The sequence below is a fragment of the Aulostomus chinensis genome, chromosome 19, assembly GCF_037954235.1.
Source record: "Aulostomus chinensis isolate RoL2024-O1b breed Wild chromosome 19, RoL_Achi_v1.0, whole genome shotgun sequence".
Classification (NCBI taxonomy): domain Eukaryota; kingdom Metazoa; phylum Chordata; class Actinopteri; order Syngnathiformes; family Aulostomidae; genus Aulostomus; species Aulostomus chinensis.
In genome coordinates, this window is record NC_141338.1 from 21249791 (window position 1) to 21272162 (window position 22372).

Sequence of the window (22372 nt, forward strand, 5' to 3'; positions counted from 1 at the left end):
AACATGGACCATCCACAGAGAAGCCCCACCCCACACTGTCCTGGACCTGGATCCAGGATCCCGGTCCAAATGCTCTTCATCACTATCACGTCTTCAGTCTTCTATCAGTCAAGTGACATCATGTGACTCCTGTCCCTAGTTGGAAGGAAGGGCCTTGAGCCCGCCCCTCCAGGGGAGCTGCTCAGAGCAGCAGGTCAGACTGAGGTTGGACTTCCAGGCGTGGTCGCTCTCAGTGACCTTCCCCTGAATGGAAGTAGAGTAGAGCAACCCTTTATTAGTCCCTGGTGTGAAATAGGAAAATTACACGCCCAAATTGCCTGATACAGTGATCACAAATAATCACTATCATTACCGGTTGAACGTAATAATGGCACACATCAAAGTTCTACAAAGCACATATACATTTGATTTTGTATGTACACTAAACTAGAGTAGTCCATTGTCCAAATGGAGGCAGAGTGAGTGAGGCATCGCAGCGTGGGCCGCGCCGCCGAGCCCGGGGGAGGGGAGGCTGCAGCCAAGGTCTCAGCGGTGCCACCCCGGGGAGGTGGAGAGGGCAGAGGCAGGATGGGGTGGTGGGAAGGGGGAGAGGATGGGGGAGGTCAGGAGCATGAGGAGGGGGAGGGGGGAAAGAGCGTGCAATTATGGGTCACCAACGTGGGCGGAATTCTCCTGGAGGACAAACAGTGGGGGCAGATGTCCTTCAGCAGCTGATAAGATTGCCGTGTTTGGGGCAGAGGAGCACACGTTCCAATCCGTCTTCTCTTACAGTCCAATCCAAATTAGTGTTATACTTTTTTTTTTTCAAAGGTTACACATTTTCAGATCAAACGAAACAAGGAAGTGAATGAATAGAAAAGAAGCAAAGTGTCTGAGTGCCGCCTTGTCATCATCACACCCGTCATTTCTGTCACTCAAGACTTCGACCATCTCGAACCGACTGGAACGAGTAGCCCTGACGCTGTATCACAGGAACCTCTGAAACAATCCCGTCTGGTCGTGACAGATGAGTGAGACATCATCCACTGCTTTCTAGCAGACTAAGAACACAGCCACAGGTTCTGTCCTTAGTAAGGCCCCGCCCACAAAAACCACCATGAGCCAGTCATACGTTGCACATCAACCGTGGCGGCCTCTCAGCATGCTGGAAAGTCTTGTGAGTGAAGTGGGAGGAGTTTTTCTGTCACACACATCACTTTCTGAGTGTTTTTTTTCTGTCCAGGCTTTCTATGCTGTAAACAAGGAGGTGACTGTGAAGTACGGCGACACCCTCGCAGCCAGATGTGTGTTCACTGGCGAGGGCAGAACCACCCCCACCTACATCGGGTACGTGGAGCACTTGTCACACTCTAGAGCAGATGAGCGATTCCCACTCTAAGCGTTTGAGTGAAGGAGAAAAAACAGTATTAATATGTGATTTATCTGCGGTTCATGTCCGTCTTTTCACTGATGCGAGCCTGAATCGATGTATCCGTGTCCTGAACAGCAACCTTGGTGCACGCGGACATGAGACATGGAGTGCCTGGCCACTGGCTTGTCAGCTCATATTTGGTGGCAAAGGTCCTTCACGTAGCAGCGCAGCACGAGTTCTTGACTGTTGACCCCCTCCTTTGTCTGCAGTGGCACCTCTGACGATGAGATGTGCAACTTCTACATCATGTACTACATGGACAGCAGACACGCCACGCCCTACATGAACTGCATGGACGGCGGCTCCAGCAAACTCTTCAAGCATATTCCAGCAGAAGCTAATGTTCCCATAGCTGTCAGTCCAGATCAGCACACCTCCATGATGCACAGGGGACCTGCGACAGGTACCAACAAGCCAACACTCCTGTCCTGCATCGTTGTGTCTTCCTCTTGATTTATTCATCCTTTGGGGGTGTGAATCTATCGTTTCCACACGTTTTTCCATGCATGCTTCCTGGTCTTGTTTGAGTTTTATTACTTTCCAAAATAATCTGCTTTGTTTGACTTTATTCCCCCAAAAGATCATCAAGATAGTGACTTGCTGTTGGGGGCCAACGGGGGAGAGCAGGCTCTGGATCAGGGTAAGTTCCATGACTTAGTGCTTTATTGGATCCACGTGAGCTTGCTGAAGTATTTACTTGCCTCAGTGCCAGCATGAATCCCCATGTCATCATCACTGTAGGAAAGGGCTGCTAGCAGTAGGGCTCCCCTCACAGTCGCAATCTCATCTCTCAGTGGTTCTCCATTTGTGTCATCACCTGCATCAAAACAGGCACTCCTGCTCTCAGTCTCCTCACCCTCTTGGTTGCCTGTTTCTGTAGCGATGACGTGTCCTCTGACATCACTGGTCGTATGTAAATGAAAGGTCACTCACGAATCGGACATCTATGAGTGACTCTGGTGTCTCACCACCTGACACGAGCAGATCGTTCCATCAGCTCTCCAAGACGAGACGCTCTCTCACGAACGTCGATATCCTCAAGAAACAGGCATCCAAGATGGACCTGTTCTGATGTTTGAGCAAGATAAGAATACAAAAAAAAGAACATGTTGACGTTTGCACAAAATGTGAACCGCCTGTTTCTCCAAGACTCCGCCCCCAAATTTTCCCTTATACCATGTCCGCACTCTCATTGGCTCACATTGATAGAATGTGATTTTTCTTCTTTTTTTGTCTGTCTATTTTGGAAATCCATGTTGTCATCCATGAAAACAACACCAGCCTTTTCTTCATCAGCTAGCTCTGTCGGCCAGCAGTCCTGATGCTGGCACCACTGCAACCATCGAGGTTTTAAAAAGGGAAAATTCATGATAAATCAAAACCATATTTACAATCAAATGCATGTTTTAATCTGCAGCAATTTTGCTATCCATCACTGTTTTTCTCACACACATTAAACCTGCCCCCTCCCACATTATTTGGCCAACTGACACCAACATTGCTCGACTGAATCTTCAGATTATCCTCCGCGAACCATCCAGCCAGACTTTGGATTTACCAAAAACTAAGCCCAGAGCCCACAAGACTGCAGATTTGTTTTGAATGTTACTTTCATGTAAGTTAATGCTGTCAATGGAAATAGCATGTAACGGTCAGCGTGTCTCTCATGGAGGCATGTCTGTGTTGTCTGGATGAAGCTTTCTGAATTTTTCTCTCTAAAGTTTGACACTACTTTGACTGTCTGAGGTGTTGCATGGAACAACAGGTTACAGACAGTCAAACTACAGTACCCACAATCCCACAACATTCTAGCCACTCCTGTACAGCTGTTTCCAGCACTTCTTTGATTGATGCCACGGACTTCTGTCATTCACATTCACTTCAAGGTGGCAGTAGCAGTCGCAGGTAGAGCAGCTGTCTGGTAAACAGCAGGCGCCTGGTTTGAATCCTGGCTCCTCCAGGCTTCATGTTGAACGCAGAGAAGGAATTTCACCTCAGGGTTCACCGTAAATCCTCACTCATTCAGCCATCACTGCTTCCCTCTGTGGCTTTTTGTGAGTTTTAATGGTGTAAGTTTTCTTGGTAACTGGTGTTTGTCATTGTTGGTTGGTTTTGAGTGTTGGGATTCCTGATTTGGTGACATTGGAATTTGTTTTATTTTCCTGATTTATTTTTGTTAGTTAACTTATGACAACAAGTCGGTGCCTGTTCACCTTTTCAATAAGTGGATGGTAGAAATGGAAACCTTGGTGTAGACCAGGGGTCACCAACACGGTGCCCACGGGCACCAGGTCGCCCCACAGGGACCACATGAGTCGCCTGCAGGCCTGTTCTAATATAAAAATAATAATAATAATAGTACAACTCACTAGCGAGCTGTGTCTAAAATTTAATTTTATTCTATTGCTATTCTTTTTCAATCACACTTGTGTTTATATAGATTTTTAAAAATGACAATATCTTAAAAATATGTTCGTGAACTTTAGTTAAGTTAAGGTGAACTCTGACCTACTCAGGTTCAAAGGTCAGTATTGTGTGCGTGACAAAACCAGTGCTAGTGCAGAGTAAGCTAGTGGGCGCAGCGCAGATGGACGCTGAATGCAGTTTCTTACCCCCAAAAACATGGCAGAAAAAAGAAAACTTACCACTTTCACAACGAATGGGAAGAGGAGGAGTTCTTTTTTACAACTGTGAAAGAAACCTGCGTGTGTCTCATTTTCGGGGCGAGTGTGGCGACCTCAAAGCGGCACAATGTGGAGAGACACTTCACTACGTGTCGTAATAGCTACCATGCTAACTACCCAGCGGGAAGCGCACGACGTGAGCGTTAGGCAGCTTTGGGTAAGCAACAATCTTTTTTTCACGAGGCCGGCGAAAAAGACACCAAAAGCAGCCGAAGCCTCGTTTAGAGCTGCACATTTTCTGATCAAGCAGAAGAAGGCATTTTCAGACAGAGAGGTTGTCAAAGAAGCAATGATGATGATTGCTAACACTGTACTTAAAGGCAAGAAAACTGGAACCGATCTGATCTCCATCCTCGCCGACGTCCGTCGTGAGTTCAAAATGTGACAAGATTTATTTAAAAAAATATATAATTGGATTTTTTCTTTAACATTACGTTCCACCTAGGGTGGTCAAGCCTAGGGTGATCAAGGCAAGGGTGATCAAGGCAAGGGTGATCAAGCCAAGGGTGGTCAAGCCAAGGGTGGTCAAGGCAAGTGTGATCGAGCCTAGGGTGGTCGAGCCTAGGGTGGTCGAGCCTAGGGTGGTCGAGCCTAGGGTGGTCGAGCCTAGGGTGGTCGAGCCTAGGGTGGTCGAGCCTAGGGTGGTCAAGCCTAGGGTGGTCAAGCCAAGGGTGATCAAGCCTAGGTTGGTCAAGCCTACGGTGGTCAAGCCAAGGGTTCTCCGTGTTTGTTGCTGAAGATTTATTAAAATTGTAAAAGTCATTGTTGGCCATCTTTATTCATTAACTGTTTCTTTTACATGTATTTTTGAAACAGTTTTAAACCTGAAACTTTAATTACGTAAGTTAATCAGGTGTGACTCATGACATAGCTGATAAAATGGTGCAACATAGGTCATGATTTGTTAAAAGGGTTTGTCAGTGGCGAGTGAAAATGGGACATTTTTCCTATGAAATATGTGGTGACGTAAGCGATCACCTGCAAATGTAACAATTACTGAGAAGTAAGTGCTGAATATTGATATCTGGTTCCCACCTTTTGTCATTGTTGATGATTTTTGTGACAAATCATTAACGTGATCAGTGTCTTCACTTAGATGAGTGTCATTAATCTTTATTATTAATGTATAACTAAAGGCAAACTGAGCAAATTTGTTATTTGAGGAGAGCCTTTCAAATTGGTAGCCCTTCGTATGACTCGGTACCCATGAAGTCGCTCTCAGTTTCAAAAAGGTTGGTGACAAAAAGGTGGACATTGCCACAGTGGTTGTTGAAGTGCAGCTGTTTTTAATACCTGGGCAAACAAATTGGATTGGATGGATGGGTTTTGGGACACCGAAGGTGGCCATGAACTGGTGAAGAGCAAGAACATGCTGCAGGGTATCAAGTGCTACTACTGACTGAATGCGTGGCAGCAAATTTGGAACAAAGATGAGGACCCACATCATCAGTAAGAGGTGCTGAAATGGCTGATTGACAGCGGCAGTGGGACACAACAAGGCCACTTTTCTGGTCTGATGTGGGGAACCATGAACTGAAGCGGTACTGTGGGCTTTCATCTAACCTGCAACACTTTTGTGGCCCAAAAGAAAGGCGCCAGAATGTGACTGTACTTTGACCCAAACACGTGCCCTGACGCATCACATGACGTGTGCAAATATACATTAGCAAAATTTGGTTGGGACCACAATCGTTTCAGCTGAATCAACAGCAAAGTGCCTGCTGCACAGCTCCCTCTAACACCTTGTAGAAAGAAGTATCCATGCGCGCCATTTTTCACACCTTCGGGTGGAACCACAGACCAGAACAGCTGTTTCAGGACAGGATCGGCTCCTGGCTCTCTCACCAGTGTTGGAGAGGTACACGACTCATCTGGAACCTGCAGATTCATTTAGTTACTCCAGTGTATTTTGATGCATTACATCGCATTTAGAAATGATGGATTGAAAAGGCAAAATTCAAAGAACGTTCTTAGCTTCGCAATGAAGTTCTACCCTCGCTTTTGGTGGGGTTTTTTTTGTTGCTTTTTTCAAAAGTAAAATAGAGAGCGATGGCCTGGTGTCGCAGCCGGGTGCTCACTCATTTTCACTTTACGTTAAAGCAAAGCTGGATAATGCAAATAGTGCAGCACAATCGCGACAACAGGGAACGGCTGGATGTGATGTCACTCACCAGGGAAACCATTATACCTATTTCACTGTCTCTTGCCGCCATGAAGGAGAGGAAAGGAAAGGTACAAAAGCACTCTATATTGGCAATGAAACAAAGACTTACGGAGCAAAATGCACCAGTTAACCACTACTGACAATCACCTGTGAAATGGTCTGACTGGCTCAGACCGACCACCTGAGGAATCACGTGCCAGGGATTACCGAAACAAATGGAATTGCCAGCACTTTACATTAAAGTGCTTGAAATAGGCACAGATCAATAGGACCAGGAAGCCCTTGTTAGATGCTTATCTCTGGATAAAAGAATGTGCAGGAAGTGTTGCGTAAGCGCATCATTAATGCATTTATTGCTAAATGATGATACAAGATGTTAATGAAGCTTTAAGATTTTAAGGTATTAAATTCTTAATTATGCAATTTATGATTGATTTGTTGAATAAAAGTCTACCATTCTACAACTTGCACTATTTTTGCATTATAGTGATGTTTTATATCCTATTTTCTGAATGTTGTTAGAATGTACAGGTTAACTTCATGGCACAAGATGAAGTGAAAACCGCGTTCCCACGGGGGAAGGCCAGTCTGGTTCAGTTCACATGCAGCACCTGAGTCAGTTGCACACTGTCTGGACTGGCATTTGTCACTGTGACCCAACCTGGTAAACTAAAGAGCTCAAGGAGAATATTTGTGTCCGAGTTTGTACGCAGAGTTTAAAGTAATGTCTGACGTTTCATCCATGAGGACATGTTCGCCCCTTGTGCCCGGCTCACAGTCGCTGACAAGCACAGTGTGCCATTGTGGACATGAGGTGTCCAACCCCCTAGAATAGGCTGTAGAATAGGTTGCATTACATGTTGCATTACATGTTGTATTACATGTTGCATTACATGTGAAACAGCTCATGCATTCCTGTCCAGTCTTGCTGTTGTTTCCTGCTTGCTGTCGCATTTCCCTCTCAAGTCAATACATCAGTGTCCCATCTCTGTCATTTCCACTGCAGACAATGTAGAGGACAATAAATGCTCGTTGTTGTTTTTTTTGTTTGTTGTTTTCACCACCACTGGCCTAAGAAGTATAATCCTAATACCTCACATGCCGGCTTTATGGGCTTGTTTAGCAAGGTGTTGCCTTAAGCCTGCAGTTTCCTTGTCCTTTACTTCCATTCTTCCCTGTCCTTCTGTCTGTGTGTGCAGGTGGCCTCTATTCTCTAATGTCCAAGCTGCTAGGCCAAAGCAAGGATGTAGTTCATAAGTACAACCCCAACAAGATGCAGAGAGTCCAGCCTGAGTTGGTGGCTCAGATTCATAGCTTAATGCAAAAGAAAAACCTGGGCTCTCTCAGAGACAGTCTAGCCTTCAAAACGAGGAAGGACCCTGTTTTGGTGAGGGACAGAGTCCACAAATTCCACCAGCTTGAGGCCACGGCCAAGGCGCCAAGAAGCAAGCTGATATCTGACAGACAAGGTGGGTCCAGGATGCTGTTTATTTGTTGTCACAGGTGTTGAAGACAAGGAATTTGTCTTTTTAAAGGGACAGTATTCTTAAACTAACACACACTACACCCTTCACGTATGAGTCGTCGTATTGTGCTCATGCCACCAAACTCATTTTTGGAATTCTGTCATGAGGTTAGGGAAATCAATCCAAAAAAAAGAAAGATATAAATGTTAATCTGGGATCTATCGGGGGAAATAAGTTCTAAGTCTCTGGCTCTTGCGTCTTTGTTCCTCTGAAGATTTCTCTTTACTTTTCTTGTTCACGGCAAATTTGAATTTAAAAAGTGTCTTTAAGAATGGAGAAAGTCTCTGAGGTAATCAAGTCAACGGTGGCAAAGCCTGGAGTTTGTCTGTCCAGAACTGCAGAGCTTCTGGGTTTTGAGGAGTCGTCTTGGATGACATGTCTTCAACATTGCATAGAAGTCTGGGGAACTAAAGACTGGTGGCAGACTGGGGTGGTGGTTCTCCTGTGTTCACACCGAACGCGAATTCGTGCATTCGCGCGAACAGCTTCCATTCGAAGTCTATGCGAATGACGCGAATTTTCAGTCTGGAGGCGCGAATGCGCGAGGCGAAATATTTGCCATTCGCGCAAGTTGAAAATATTGAACTTGAAATTCGCGTCAAGACAGCCAATCAGCGTTGAGGATGTTCCTGACGTCACGGCTGACTGACCGTGACTGACAGGACGGCGGACAGGTTGATTGTGGCTATGTGTGGAAACCCGGTGCTATGACACTACGTGTCAAAATGACAAGAACCGGTTGAATAAACTGGTGTCCATTCGTTACATTCTGTCACCGATCCCAGCTAGCAGGTCATCAGAAAATACCGCTTGAAGCCGCAGTTCTCCAGATGGAGCCCCTGGAAGAGCTCGGTTCACCGAGCCGAGCTCGCCTCTAGATGGTGTCGATAACCCAGATAGGACGGCGTTTAATTTTCCGAAGTATGTCAGCCTTCCACGGCAGGTACAACACAACAGTTCTGTGAATATTCATGGTGAAATGGCGGAAGGAAACGTTGCCGGAAATACTCGCTACTCGGGCAGGTGAGCGAATTCGCGTCATTCGCGCGACTGAGACAAATGGACACTAAAATGACGCGGCGTCAAATTCGCGCGAATGACGCGACGCGAAATTCGCGTTCGCGTCCGGTGTGAACAGGGGGTTGGGTCAATATTCATGCCTCATATTGAAAGGAAATGATGTGGCCATGGAACAACCAAGTAGCTCTTGTCAGGCTCCTTGGGGGACCTGGGAGTACCCATCTGGTCTATCTGTGTTTTATGGATTTGGAGAAGGCTTATGATTGGTTCTCTGAGAGAAACTGCAGGAGGGGCTATTGGAGAAGGGGTAAGGGGCATCTCTACAGGCAAATCCAAAGGGCAGTTGTGTTGGAGTTGTTTGGGGTTGGCCTCCACCAGGGCTGAGCCAGAAGGCAAATCTCTCCATCTCCTGGCCAGTCTTTGTTCCTAATCTTGACTACGGTCATGAAATGTGGGTCGAGACCCAACAAGATCAAGACGAAACTGGCTGGTGTGTTTCCTCAACATGGTGGCTGGCACCTTCTGTGGGGGACTTGTTGTAGAGTTGCTTTTCCTTCACATCAAATGGAATCAGTTGGGGTGGTTTGGGCATAGTTGGGATGCCACCTGGGTTCCCCTCAAGACGGGGAGGAACTATAGCCCCACAATGGCCTGGAAGTGCCTTTGGAACACCTAGAAAGAGCTGGTCAATCTGGCCAGGGAATGGGAAGTCTGATGTATTCTGCTGGAGCAGCGCCGCAATCCAACTTTGGAGAATTGGATGGACAGACAGACAGATGGAACGACATTATTTGATAAATGATAGTAGAGTAAAAGGCCTTTGATTTTAAGCCATAATTAACAGACCTCATCTTAAGCTGCAATCAGGCCCATAAGGGATCAGTGCACATGACGCAGTCAGGAGCTCTGCCCAACAGGGCTCCAGAGATTAGTTGGAGTTTTTGAACTGGCTGTTAAATGAACTGGAAACCAATGGGAGGATACTAATATAGCCAAAATATGGACTCCTCTACCATAGCCATCGGATCAGACTGTCTAGTGTCGAGGAGGTCAAAATGTTAGCTGCTAATTAGCCTAATAACTCCAGTATGATCACAGTTTAGCTCATTGATGGTTGGATGAAATTCAGAGTTGAGGCTGACGGTGTGGCTGCATTTATTTGTCGGCAGGAGCAGCATCCCTGTGCTTGCTCTCCTTAGAACACACAGCCGGTGTAGCGGGTAAAGAGCATCAACCCTGGTTTTAGTGGGAGGCCAGAGTCTGAATCGAAACGCACACCACTGATTACACCAGAATTACAAAGATTACAAACAGAATTTTTCATTTGTGCCATTCAAATTTGTTTCATGTTCACAAAACATTGTGCTTTTCTTTTCTGGGTAATCGCATGATTGATTTTTCATAGTCATTTGCGACGAACGTACTTTTGCTTCTATTTGTGGGATGTGGGATACTGGGGTTGGTGGTTGGTAAATTGGGAGGGTGGGGGGAGAAAATTGAAAATCAATCATGTGACAAGGCTTAACTATCCATTTAAACATGCGTTCAATGATTGTCAAAAAAAGATTTGACAAGAAAAGATACTCGTCAACCCCTAGCATAAAGAGAAACAAAAGATTGCTTAAAAACGAGAGGGAGGAAGAAGGAGAGCATATTTAAGTGAAACAAATGGACGTTAGCTGAGGAAATGAGCATTTTGTGTCTGCTTTTATAGCAGTCTTGGATGTAACTAAGATTGTAACCAGAATATCATGGTAAGAACAAGCCAGCAATGACCTGGGATTGCCAGGACTTTGAGCCTTTTGCTTTGAGGCCAACCACTGTGCGACTGTACCACCCCTTATGCTTAGCTTGCAGAACCCTTTCAAGCTGGACCTTCTGCAGCAACATTTCTTTGGCTGCAGTTTAGAATAGAACATGGTTTAGAACATTATATATCAAAGGGATGGAACCTGAGAAAGTACAAAAAACTTCAAGTTAGAATGACGTACATGGCTCCGGTTACCCAGTAGACCCGTGTCCAATCCAGCGCAACCCACACACATTACTGCACCACATCCTACACCTTCTTCCATTGCTTCATCTTCGGCTGCAGCTGCACCACCCTCATATTCAGCTCTGCAAATCTTTCTTGAGGTGAATTGCCAAGTTTTTGTAGTTCTTGTAGTTTTTGGGCCAAAAGGCATCCTGGTGGTGTCTCATGCAGGAGGGTCTTCCCCTCCTCTCTTCTCCCAGAGAGATATTGGTAACCTTTCTTTCAAAAGAGTGAATATTTTGGGTGAAAGAATCGAGGTATATCACTTCAGGACAGGACAAATAGAAAACACTCTGCAGTGTAGATGATGAAAAATAATCGTGCTCCCAAGTGCTGGCATTGTTCAAGGGTGCAGCATCAGCTTTTCTTGTGCGCACAGAGGTTGACAAGCATGTTGTTGAACTCATTTTGTACGTGGAGCAATATTTCACCCGAGTCCTCACTTCAACACTTATTGGAGTCTTTTGGGGCAAAGGTGGGAAAGCTTAGATCCCTTTAGATCAGCTGATGTGGTTGTAAACTTCAGGGATGCGCTTGGTTAGATGTGTTTCAGCACTCTGCCAGGGATTTGTCCCAAACTTCCATCATCTTCGGTGTCACATACTTTTCCTGTCATGATTTTATGTGTTTTTTCATCTTCTAACATTGTCTCTCTCATCTTAAAACCTGCATCCCACCCATCAAAGGTGACTCCAGATCTTGGGGAGGAAGGCGACTCGCTGAATGTTCCAAGTGTGCTGTCAAGCTGGGAGTTGGCGCTTAACTAAGTTGCTTGGTCCTCCTCCTTCAAAAGTTTTCCAGGGCTGCTGCAGAGCGTTGCCTTGTGTCTCTCGCTCTTCATTGTACGCTTGACTAAAGGAAGTGCTTGTGGCGGGAGCCGCCAACAGCAGTGTTCACTTGTATGAAAATGGTTGGATGTTCCATCCAAGCATGCAGCCAAGCAACTGATGAAAGAGTCAGTGATGCAAGCAGCTGATGCTCCACCAGTTCTACTGAAACTCATGACTAGCGGTGGGGGTTAATGTCCGCTTCCTTCACCATGCCGGCCCACCTCGCTGTTGACACTGCACTGGAGCAAAAACTGACATCGGTGAAAGCTGGTTAGGGGTGGAGCAAGAGCCATGGACCAACCATTACATCCCAGACATGTTCAGTCATTCGCTCCAGTCACATGAGTTGATGTAGCCCATTTAAAAACAACAGTAGGCAACTCAAAGTCCTTCATAGTCAAAGCAGATTGATTATCTGGCTCCTTACAAGATAAACAAGCTTCAAGGATACATGTATACAATTAGAATATGTAGTTTAATTATTAAACGTGCATAAATAATGTGAGAGTCAGTTAAGTGAGATTAAATACAACCAGCGCCAAACTGAAGCACAGCGAGAGGGTGTTTACCTCCCATCCTGGGAGCCTTTCCCACCCAACAGCTGCGTCACGTGACTGTCCAATCATGGGTTTTTGTTGTTGTTGTTTTTTTTGTGTTGTAAAATTATGATGTCCTTGTTCCGTTAAACTGCTGATTCCTATAGACAGTCTTTGTTACCTTGACGTACGTGCGTGTGTGTGTTTGTGAGATAGACTACCACCTGGAGGAAGATTCGGCATGGCCTCAGAGTTCTCTCCAGCTGGGCCAGGTAGCAGGACTCGCCCTTGACGCTGATGCTAATTTGGTTATCTTCCACAGAGGTGACCACCACTGGGGAGCAGAGTGAGTATCCCCCAGGCCTTCATTGTCTTTTTCTGTGTAAAACTTGTAAGTGCTTATCACATAGTAGCAGATTGTTTCACCTGTTTCTCTGATGTCTTGTCCGGCAGGTCTTTCAACGACATGGCTCAGTACCAGCAGAGGTCCCTCGGCACCATTCAGCAGTCCACTATTCTGGTGGTGAACCCAGCCAGTGGCAACATCCTGAAGGCTTCCGGCAGGAACCTGTAAGTTCCACTCAGCCTCGGTTCTTTTTTCGGCAGTCTGGTGCTGCAGTGGCATCGTCTCCAACAGCCTTCACCTGGGGAGCAGTTTGCCTCAAAGTGCATCACACTGCTGCATTCTGGTCTAGGGTTTCTACCAGGTCACATAAGAACAACCAGCAGAGCTGAAGCTGAACTGGTTTGTCTCTGTTTGGTTGTGTTGCTGCAGGTTTTATTTGCCTCATGGAATTACTACGGACCAGGACAACAATTACTGGGTAACTGACGTGGCTCTTCATCAGGTACGTTGCATGTGAGGATGTTGAATATCCAGCAGTTGTAAGTCATTTGAAGCCAATCATTTATCCTGTTAATGCTGTATTTGCAGCTTTCATGTGGTGTTTGGGCATCTTTTCCAGCCAGTGTGTTACATACAGAGTGAGGGCAGTCATGAGAACCCTTGAAAGATAGAACCTGGAGGAAAAGGTTTGAAGCGTAGAGGGTCAGGATCTGAAGCTGACCTGGAGGATGTTACAACTCTCATGCTAATAACGTAACATCAGGCGGTTTATGATCATTGAAGCTGGAGATGTTGGCGTGTTTGGTAACAGTAGCGCTGGTAGAGACTGAGTCAGTGTGGGACAGTGGAAGCGGGGGACGAAGGGGATATTCATAACGTGACAAGAGGACATTGAGACGATCAGGGAGGTCCAGATTTTGGAGTAGTACGTTTCTTTGATGATGCACAAAGGCAATCTGTTAATAACGACATCATCATCATCATCATGTCATCCATGTGTAGTAAGTGTAAAGTTCATATTGGAGGAAGTGACTTGTGTTCTTGTGTCCACTTGATAGGTGTTGAAAGTGAGCAGCGATGGCAGAGACAGAACCCTGCTGGCACTGGGGCAGGCTTTTAAGCCAGGAGATGACCATGCCCACTTCTGCCAGCCCACCGATGTGGTTGTAGACCGTGAGAGCGGGAACATCTTTGTGTCCGATGGCTACTGTAACGCCAGGATACTGAAGTTCACCGCTGATGGCAAATACCTGTCTGAGTGGGGCGCGGGTAGGGACACACACACGTCCTAACAAAAACAACAAAAACATATTGTGTGTTCAAAGATGGTAAGAAAAGTCTCCATAACCAAATCATGTCAAGTGTCCCCCCCACGCCACGACAGTAATGGATTGGTCCTGGACGGCTGCACAGGAAGTGATGTCATCTACAGTAACATCAGCGTTCAGGTTGATGTTTGAAAACATTTTGAAAAGTCTTGACGTTAAAGAGAATATAGTTTCTATCTCTGTGTTTTAGAGTTTCAGTATCACAAAAGAGGGAAGCCAGCGTGGGACCAGCCTGCGTGGTCAGAACAGGGCCGCCTGCTCTGTTATGGTTCTGTTCTGTTTTTGTCCTGAGTGATCAGATCCCTCAGAGGTGGTCTGGGCCACAGCAAGAACCACCTACTAAACTGAAACCAATGTGTGAAGGGACAGACGCACACACATACACCAGCCTTGATTAGAGGCCACAGGTGGAGACTCGTGCTGGTATCAGGTGTGAAGAGCCTGTGAGCCACTCGTCTGTGAGGCCGTCTGCATGAGCACATGTTTGATGTCCGGCCAGACTGACGGACCACCGTCTAAACAAGGACAGTCTCCCAGGTTTTGTTACTAGAAGTAGGTAGAAATAGAGTTTGAAAAACTTTGCATCGCAGAACCAGTCCGAAGTCTCAGATTTCTTCGAGGTGGGACGTCTTCTGTTACTCGCCGTCCCACCAGCAACACGAGCATCTTAGGCTGTCAGCCGCCATAGAAAACTCTCTCAGGTTGTCGTCATTGAAAACTTTGTCAGTAGACTACAACAGACATGATACAATATTCTGTGCATTATTCTGAATCCCAATGTCTTCTTTTCTGACCAAAGGCTCATCGGATAGGAGGAGGCGGACCCCATTCCGGATCCCTCACAGCTTGGCGTTGCTTCCGGACAGAAACGAGGTGTGTGTGGCGGACAGGGAGAACGGACGCATCCAGTGCTTCCTCACTGAGACAGGAGAGTTTGTCAAGGAAATAAAGAAAGAGGAGTTTGGAGGGGAGGTTTTCGCCATCGCCTACAGTCCTGTTGGAGGTGAGACTGATTCCCCTTCTCTCTCTTTAGTTTTCCATTGCTCACAATCCATGATCAGATCGTGTCAGCAGGAGCCAAATGTAGGCTCAGATGAGGATGAGCTCACAGTCATAATTCAGAGCAGAAACACTGGCAAAGTACGAAAGTCACGGTGAATCACAGAGAATCAAACTAGAGCAAGAAACTGGGAGAAAACATGAGGGCAGTGAAAGGACCTTAAAGGAGGGCTAGCGAAGGTGAATCACTCAAGACCAAGATGATGCGTGATACCTGCACCGGTCCTCCCTCACCTCCTCCGATCCTCCTGTCCCTGGAGCTCTCTGTCTTTCCTCCTGAGTTCTTCTTGTCCCTCCTGTTGGGCACCTGCAGCTACACTCTTGCGTCTGATTGGTTGAGGGCAGTGTCTATCACAAGGGCGGGACTCAAGCAGGTGCAGATCATTTCTATGACAACATGATTTGCTGGAGGTTGACACATAAACCTGACACCAACATGAAGTCATGCACAAATGAACACGATTCATATAAAGTGAGTAAATCTGAATATCTGTTCATCAGTCGCAAGGTAAAAGTTGTACTCTGTGTGTGTGTGTGTGTGTGTGTGTGTGTGTGTGTGTGTGTGTGTGTGTTTGTAGATGGAGTCATTTTTGCAGTAAATGGGAACTCACTGTACGACAGCACAACTCCACTCAGAGGTTTCACAATCAATTACTCAACCAAGGAGATATTGGATGTCTTTAGCCCAGAGAAGGAGGTAAACACATACACACACACACTCACACGCGCGCTTTATTAGCAAGTAGCATCTCATCCACTTGCAGTTTAGCTCGTATGGTGCGCGTTGTGTTTGTCCATGGTAGAGAACGTTCCAATGGTAAAAATGTCTGTATCTGAGGAGTGGCGATTGCCTCCCCACCTCCTTCTCGGGGTCATGAGCAGGATGAGGGTACCGCTCTGGTCCCCCAGGAGCAACATCGTGGCATCGTGGCTACTTATCAGTAGTATCGTCCAGTGCTTTGCTCAGATCATTTCTATGACAACATGATTTGCTGGAGGTTGACACATAAACCTGACACCAACATGAAGTCATGCACAAATGAACACGATTCATATAAAGTGAGTAAATCTGAATATCTGTTCATCAGTCGCAAGGTAAAAGTTGTAACTTCCAACTGTGTTTTCCTTCATTTTCAGGAGTTTGAAATTCCTCACGCTATTGTTGAAACACAGGACGGCAGCGTCTTTGTCGGGGATGCAGGCAGCCAATCGGTCTTCAAGTTCTCCTCTGAGAGTAAGATCACCTTCCTGAAGAATAATCAAAGTACCTTCACTCAAAATTCTCAGGCCCTATAAATGAACTCCACACTAACCTGATCCTCACTGCACAAAACACTGAGATTTCTGTCTTCTCAACTGGTTTGTGTAGAGGCACATCGCTCCGTTAAGAAGGCCGGCATCGAGGTTCAAGAGCTTGAAGGTGAGTTTTGTCCATCTTTATGGAGACTGTCCAGTGTCCAGCAGCAGCAAAGGTCCTGCCCTGTTTGCCTGTGTGGGACTGAGGTGAGACCCTGTCAGAACCTCTCCCTCTCTCTGTTAGAAATGGAGACAATTGTCCACACCAAGGTGAGGCCGGGGAACAACATTTCCAAGACAGCTGCCATCCAAGACAAGCAAGCAGTGGCTGAACAGCCACAACCCCAGAAGCAGCAGGAGGAGAAGGAGAAGGAAAAGAATGAACTGAAACCCAACAAGGCACAGGGCATCCTCCCAGCCTTCATCACCACGCTGCTGCTGGTCCCACTGGTGCTGGTTATCTCTATTGGGCTCTTCGTCTGCTGGAGGAAAAACAGTAAGTATGGCCAAGTGCAACTGACAGCAGCACGCAGTTCTGAATGGTTTAGGCTTTAGATCGAGAGAGGTTAGGCTTAGGCTTTAGATCGAGAGAGGTTAGGTTTAGGCTTTAGATCGAGAGAGGTTAGGTTTAGGCTTTCGATCGAGAGAGGTTAGGTTTAGGCTTTCGATCGAGAGAGGTTAGGTTTAGGCTTTAGATCGAGAGAGGTTAGGCTTAGGCTTTAGATCGAGAGAGGTTAGGTTTAGGCTTTAGATCGAGAGAGGTTAGGCTTAGGCTTTAGATCGAGAGAGGTTAGGTTTAGGCTTTAGATCGAGAGAGGTTAGGCTTAGGCTTTAGATCTAGAGAGGTTAGGTTTAGGCTTTAGATCGAGAGAGGTTAGGCTTAGGCTTTAGATCGAGAGAGGTTAGGTTTAGGCTTTAGATCGAGAGAGGTTAGGCTTAGGCTTTAGATCGAGAGAGGTTAGGTTTAGGCTTTAGATCGAGAGAGGTTAGGCTTAGGCTTTAGATCGAGAGAGGTTAGGTTTAGGCTTTAGATCGAGAGAGGTTAGGTTTAGGCTTTAGATCGAGAGAGGTTAGGTTCAGGCTTTAGATCGAGAGAGGTTAGGCTTAGGCTTTAGATCGATAGAGGTTAGGTTCAGGCTTTAGATCGAGAGAGGTTAGGTTTAGGCTTTAGATCGAGAGAGGTTAGGTTTAGGCTTTAGATCGAGAGAGGTTAGGTTTAGGCTTTAGACTTCTCGATCTGCGTACTGCAGTCAGGGCTTACTTAGTATGGCATGACGCCAGCTGTCAGTCACACTGAGGGTGAAGGTTTAGAGCTCCCTCTGCTGGTGAACAAGCCTACCTAGGCTCATACACAGCTGTTCAGCCAGGGAATCTCTCAGCAAGTCACCATCACGATTCAGAGGGCTGTGATTCAATGAAATGAAAAACGATTATGAGTTGTACCGGGCGGCACGGTGGTGCAGTGGTCAGCACTGTCGCCTCACAGCAAGAAGGTTTGGGGTTCAAGTCCCGGCTCGGGGACGGGATCTTTCTGTGTGTGTTCTCCCTGCGCCTGCGTGGGTTCTCTCCGGGTACTCCGGCTTCTTCCCACAGTCCATATGTGTTGGCCCTGCCATGGACTGGTGACCCGTCCAGGGTGAACCCCGCCTCTCGCCCGAAGGCTGCTGGGATAGGCTCCACCCCCCCTGCAACCCTTAACAGGATAAGTGGCAGAAAATGGATGAATGATGGATTGAGTTGTCCCTTGAGGATTTACCCCTCAGAACCCCCGGGGGAGCATTTTTGAAATTACCACATTCTTTAAAGGTTGCAAACAATAAGAACGGTCGGGGAACATTGATGATGAGGAATTTTATCTGGTGTCCTCTGTTTTAACTTTCTTGTGCCTCAGCCTCATAATTGGTCTGTAAGGTTAGAAGCTTGTCTCGACCTGAGGCTGGGAGTGAACCCGCGGCGTCTTCCATCAGGGCTTTTATTTTTAGTCAGAACACTTCCTGATAGTGAGGCTGACACTCACGGCGCCAGCATTGTTCAGATGCGTAGCTGTGTTTAGACTACGTGAAGGTCACATCTGTGCAGAATGTTCTAGTTGGGTGTTACTGGTAGTGCCTGACATTACTAGTATGTGTGTTTACGGGGGGGGGGGACTCAGATGTTCCGGGGGGGGCCTACTCAACCTCATCTCACCGCAACTTTGTACCTCTGCCATGGACGTCTAGTGTCAGCCGTCTCTGAGTCTCCAGCCTGCTTCTGGTGTCTGACAAATTCCTTCATCACACAGAATTCCTCTACAGTTGAGGGAAGGTGTGGTGGAGGTCACCTGCTTGCTCGCTGCGCGTTTGCTCAGATGAGTGATGCTGAATATTTGTTTGTTTGCAGGCCGACATGAAGTGAAGAGTGAACCGAGCCCTGGAGGAGGGATCCTGGGAAAAATAAGAGGTCAGTCATGGATGATCAAGTAGGCTTTGGTGGGTTGACCCAGGCAGGAATCTGGGAACCCCCAGGACTTACGAACAGGCTAATGAGGTGTTGCTCTCCTTCTGCTCAGGTAAAGCAGTGGGCGGTCTGAACCTCGGCAACTTCTTTGCATCCCATAAAGGTTACACTCGTCAGGGCTTCGACCAGCTGAGCACTGAAGGCAGCGACCAGGAGAGGAACGACGAGGAGAGCAGCGAGTCAGAGAACGAGGAGTACTCGGCCCTGCCGCCTCCTCGCTCTTCCTCATAGAGGTCGGACTCCGGAACCTTCTGCTTAAATTGCCAGGGTGTATGCCAGTCATCATGTGTGTAACTGTTGTGTTAGCTGCCAATTTTATTGTTTATATATTTAAGTATGTACTGTACATAAAAATAGTTTGGTATAATTATGATCCTTATTTCATCTTAATTTAATTTTCATGTGGTCTTGAAGCTGCTGTGGCCAGAAGATTCACACTGATCGCTGTGAAATGATTATTCTTTCCAAAACAAAGTTATGACTGAAACAACTGATAGCTGATCGATCGATGAGGGAATGTTCGGGGCCCTGTGTTTGTGGTGGCAACGTGACCGGCACAAGTAGCGCTGCTCCGGGACCTTCTTCACAGTGCATTCTTCACTGTGTTCAACCTGATCCCAGCCCCGTTCATCCAGTAGAGTTGCTGCTCGTAACCTAAATGTTCATGAAGAAGATGCTGAGCTATCGGACCTCAACAGTCTCTCACGCCATTAAGAGGTCAGCGTCTCGCTGTTCTTGTTTGTTATTGCCACTTTGTTCCTCAGGATGAGTCGATTGTCACAAAATGGTAGTGATGCGCGGATCGGCCCGCAGCCTGGATCAGAGCCCAACATCCAGGCTGACAAAGTAACAACTAGCTCAGTGTTCTGAGTAGCCAAGAGTAGTCCAGTGGCCCTGAAATAGATTTGTAAACATCGAACACGCTAGGACCCATAGATAGCAAGACTGGAGAAGACACGGTGCCGTGTAAAAGCTTTAAACCCAGACGGCAACAAGACTGAGCTACATGATTTATTTGAAGGAAATGGGATTGTAGGAGACGGATTAGGCGTGATCAGTAACTGCATGCTTACAACTTTCTGATTCAACACTGATGAGAGTGATGCTCTTAATTGGTCCAGCAGTCTCACAAATGTCTTCAAAATGAAGCGGTGACCCTTCAGAGAATTGTTTTAGTTGCCAATCCATCCTGGCCACCAGAGGGCAGCGTTGGAAGAGCACGTTCTAAACAAATTAGCATTTACCTGTTCCTAACAACAGCCTTGACCTCCTGGTAATATGCTGCCCCCTACTGGTCTGGAGTGTCACTACCAAGCTTTAGCTTCTTCAGATTAACTACAAATTGCGTCTTTAACTCACTCACAAGTAGAGATGCGGTCTTTTTTCACTACGCTTGCTGCATGGGATAAATGTTCTACTGCATCATGAGAGCTGCTGGTGCTGTCACGTCAGCATGCTGATCGACTTGATTAAACCATTTTACTGCCATTCGATCAATATTATATCCCGGTATGTGTTGGTGTCTCATTTGAGAAATAGGTTCGGATTCTATATTCTATAACTAAAATGTAAGATTAATTCACCTACTAATACATACTTATTAATACAGTATTCCACAGCATCAGCTGTCAATAATGAGCCTGGACCAGGGGGTCATTGTCTCCACTTCCACATTTAAAGCCTGGAAACATTTTTAAGAGATGAAATGACAATAATCATAGTTTTGAATGAGGAGCCCTTAAACTTTTTATACATTTTCCTGACAGTACGATATGTACCATCGCTACTGAAATTTTCTACTTCAACTACAGTAGGTTCAATACAACAATCGTGGATTCATTAAAGACAAATGTCCAGAACGCCTACACAGTTCTCCTGATCGGACCCTCATTGTAACCCAGTTCTATCGATCAGATATGAAGCGTTTACGATCTGATCCGAACAGCCTGGCCATCATCATCCTCATCGTCACCGATCTGCTCCGACCACACTAACAACGAGTCCCCGCCGTCCACTGTTGCTGCTGCGCTTGAGTGACGAGTGATGAGACTTGTTTGTCACTGCGCGACTCGACCAGCAGACCTGGAACTTGTGCTGTTCTCTTTGTTAGTGTCGTCACCACATGGGGCCCCAACGACGACACCTGCTTCATCCTTCAGCCTGCTGGCGTTTGAGACGTCTTAGACGTCGACTGAATCAGCTCCTGGTGAGATTTCAACATCAGTCACATTCTGCAGGACTCGTGGTGATTGTAAGAATGGATTAACAGCACTAATGTATGTAGACAGTAACTGGAAAGTGCATTCTTCCTTGTACAGATGTATGTAACACAGTTTTACACACACACACATTGGGTCCATGTTTCAGCTCAGTAACATTTCACTTGTAATTTTGTGCCTTTTTACATTTGTATTTTGCCTTTCTTCCGCACCTGCCATTACCATTGTAGCTGGAGCTGGAACGTGCACAGTCAGAACCAGCGAGTTGCACTGGACGTCATTCTAATCTAACTGTAAAAGTAAAACGCTGTCACAGAATCCAAGCGGCTCCTGTCCTCAGGTCTCCTGGGTCTGAACGATTCCTGACGAGTACAATCAGTCGCGTGTTGAGTGAGAACATGTCACCAGCAACCAGCGGCTTCAAAGTCCGTCCACTGAGAGTTTCAATCAGGCTGAGCCGGTGAGCATGACAGGATCCTCCCGCCCGTCCAGAGGTTGTCTATGAAAGCACCTAACAAACCATTGTTAGTTCTGATCTTACAGAGAACACAAGCTCCTCCCCCTGTTCTCCATCTCCACCCCTGCAACAACTCACCAGAGGGACAGCCCTCCTCTGTAGGATCGTCCCCTGATGCTGGTGACTCCTTCAGTAACCATGGGAGCCGAGGCACTCGTGTCATGGTTGCTGGTCTCAGGTTCCAATAGTCCTCCCAGTTAATCATTCAGACCCCCAAAAAAGGCCAAATAAGTGGAAAATGTGGCCTATGAGGGCTTTAAAAATAGAGGGAAAATACTTTTACAGCTAGATTGTAAACTAATACTAAATTGCAGCATTAGAGTCACACACTCCAGTGCACAAGTTCGTTTTTCATGTCCGCATGCCAATTTTCCCTGAGTACGAATCAATAGACAGAAACCGTGGAGAGCTTCTGTTCCCTGGGTCAAGAGAGCCCAGCAAAGACTGGACCAGGTTTATGTCTGGGAGTCTGGGAGTATTTACACAAACAGGTCAAAGAAGTGGTTCAGTAGAATCTGGTGGCAACAAACACGTGCCTGAATTACATGTCACGAGTCACTGACACAGAGACAGGAAGTAGACTTCTGTTCATTTCCTGCTGCCACAACTCATCAACGTTCTCAGGCGTCACCACATTGGTCTGTTTGCTCCATGGCCGCCATCTGATATTTGACTGACACAAAAGACTTATTTATTGAATGACATGTCATAGAACAGTGTTTCTGATGTTGCAGTCTCATGAAGTGGGCTACCTGATATTTATTGTGACACACTGGTTTTGCTGCAAAGGTACTATTTTCAGTAACAATGGTATTTGTGTAATAAAGTGTATGCAAAGCATCAGTGTCCTGGAGCATTTGGAAGGTGGTTGGGTGGTTTTGAGTATTTGAGACATACACACACAC

General features: G+C 46.5%; 1 protein-coding gene across 6 annotated transcripts in view; it reads left to right on the forward strand.

Annotated features, from left to right (window-relative positions):
- The window catches only part of pam (peptidylglycine alpha-amidating monooxygenase), a 45414-nt gene extending 23107 nt beyond the window's left edge, over positions 1-22307 (forward strand). For 5 of the 6 annotated variants that reach the window (XM_086187357.1, XM_086187355.1, XM_086187354.1 and 2 more), the window contains exons 12-26: positions 1223-1326; positions 1621-1814; positions 1992-2051; positions 7459-7728; positions 12423-12552; positions 12660-12776; positions 12982-13054; positions 13611-13821; positions 14680-14883; positions 15518-15636; positions 16077-16173; positions 16309-16359; positions 16480-16731; positions 18615-18674; positions 18784-22307. In XM_086187357.1, the coding sequence (XP_086043483.1) occupies positions 1223-1326; positions 1621-1814; positions 1992-2051; positions 7459-7728; positions 12423-12552; positions 12660-12776; positions 12982-13054; positions 13611-13821; positions 14680-14883; positions 15518-15636; positions 16077-16173; positions 16309-16359; positions 16480-16731; positions 18615-18674; positions 18784-18962 (2121 nt within the window). In that variant the 3' untranslated portion in view covers positions 18963-22307. The remainder of the gene's footprint in view (positions 1-1222; positions 1327-1620; positions 1815-1991; positions 2052-7458; positions 7729-12422; positions 12553-12659; positions 12777-12981; positions 13055-13610; positions 13822-14679; positions 14884-15517; positions 15637-16076; positions 16174-16308; positions 16360-16479; positions 16732-18614; positions 18675-18783) is intronic. The other variant, XM_086187358.1, reaches the window with a different exon arrangement.
- The last annotated feature ends 65 nt before the right edge of the window (positions 22308-22372 follow it).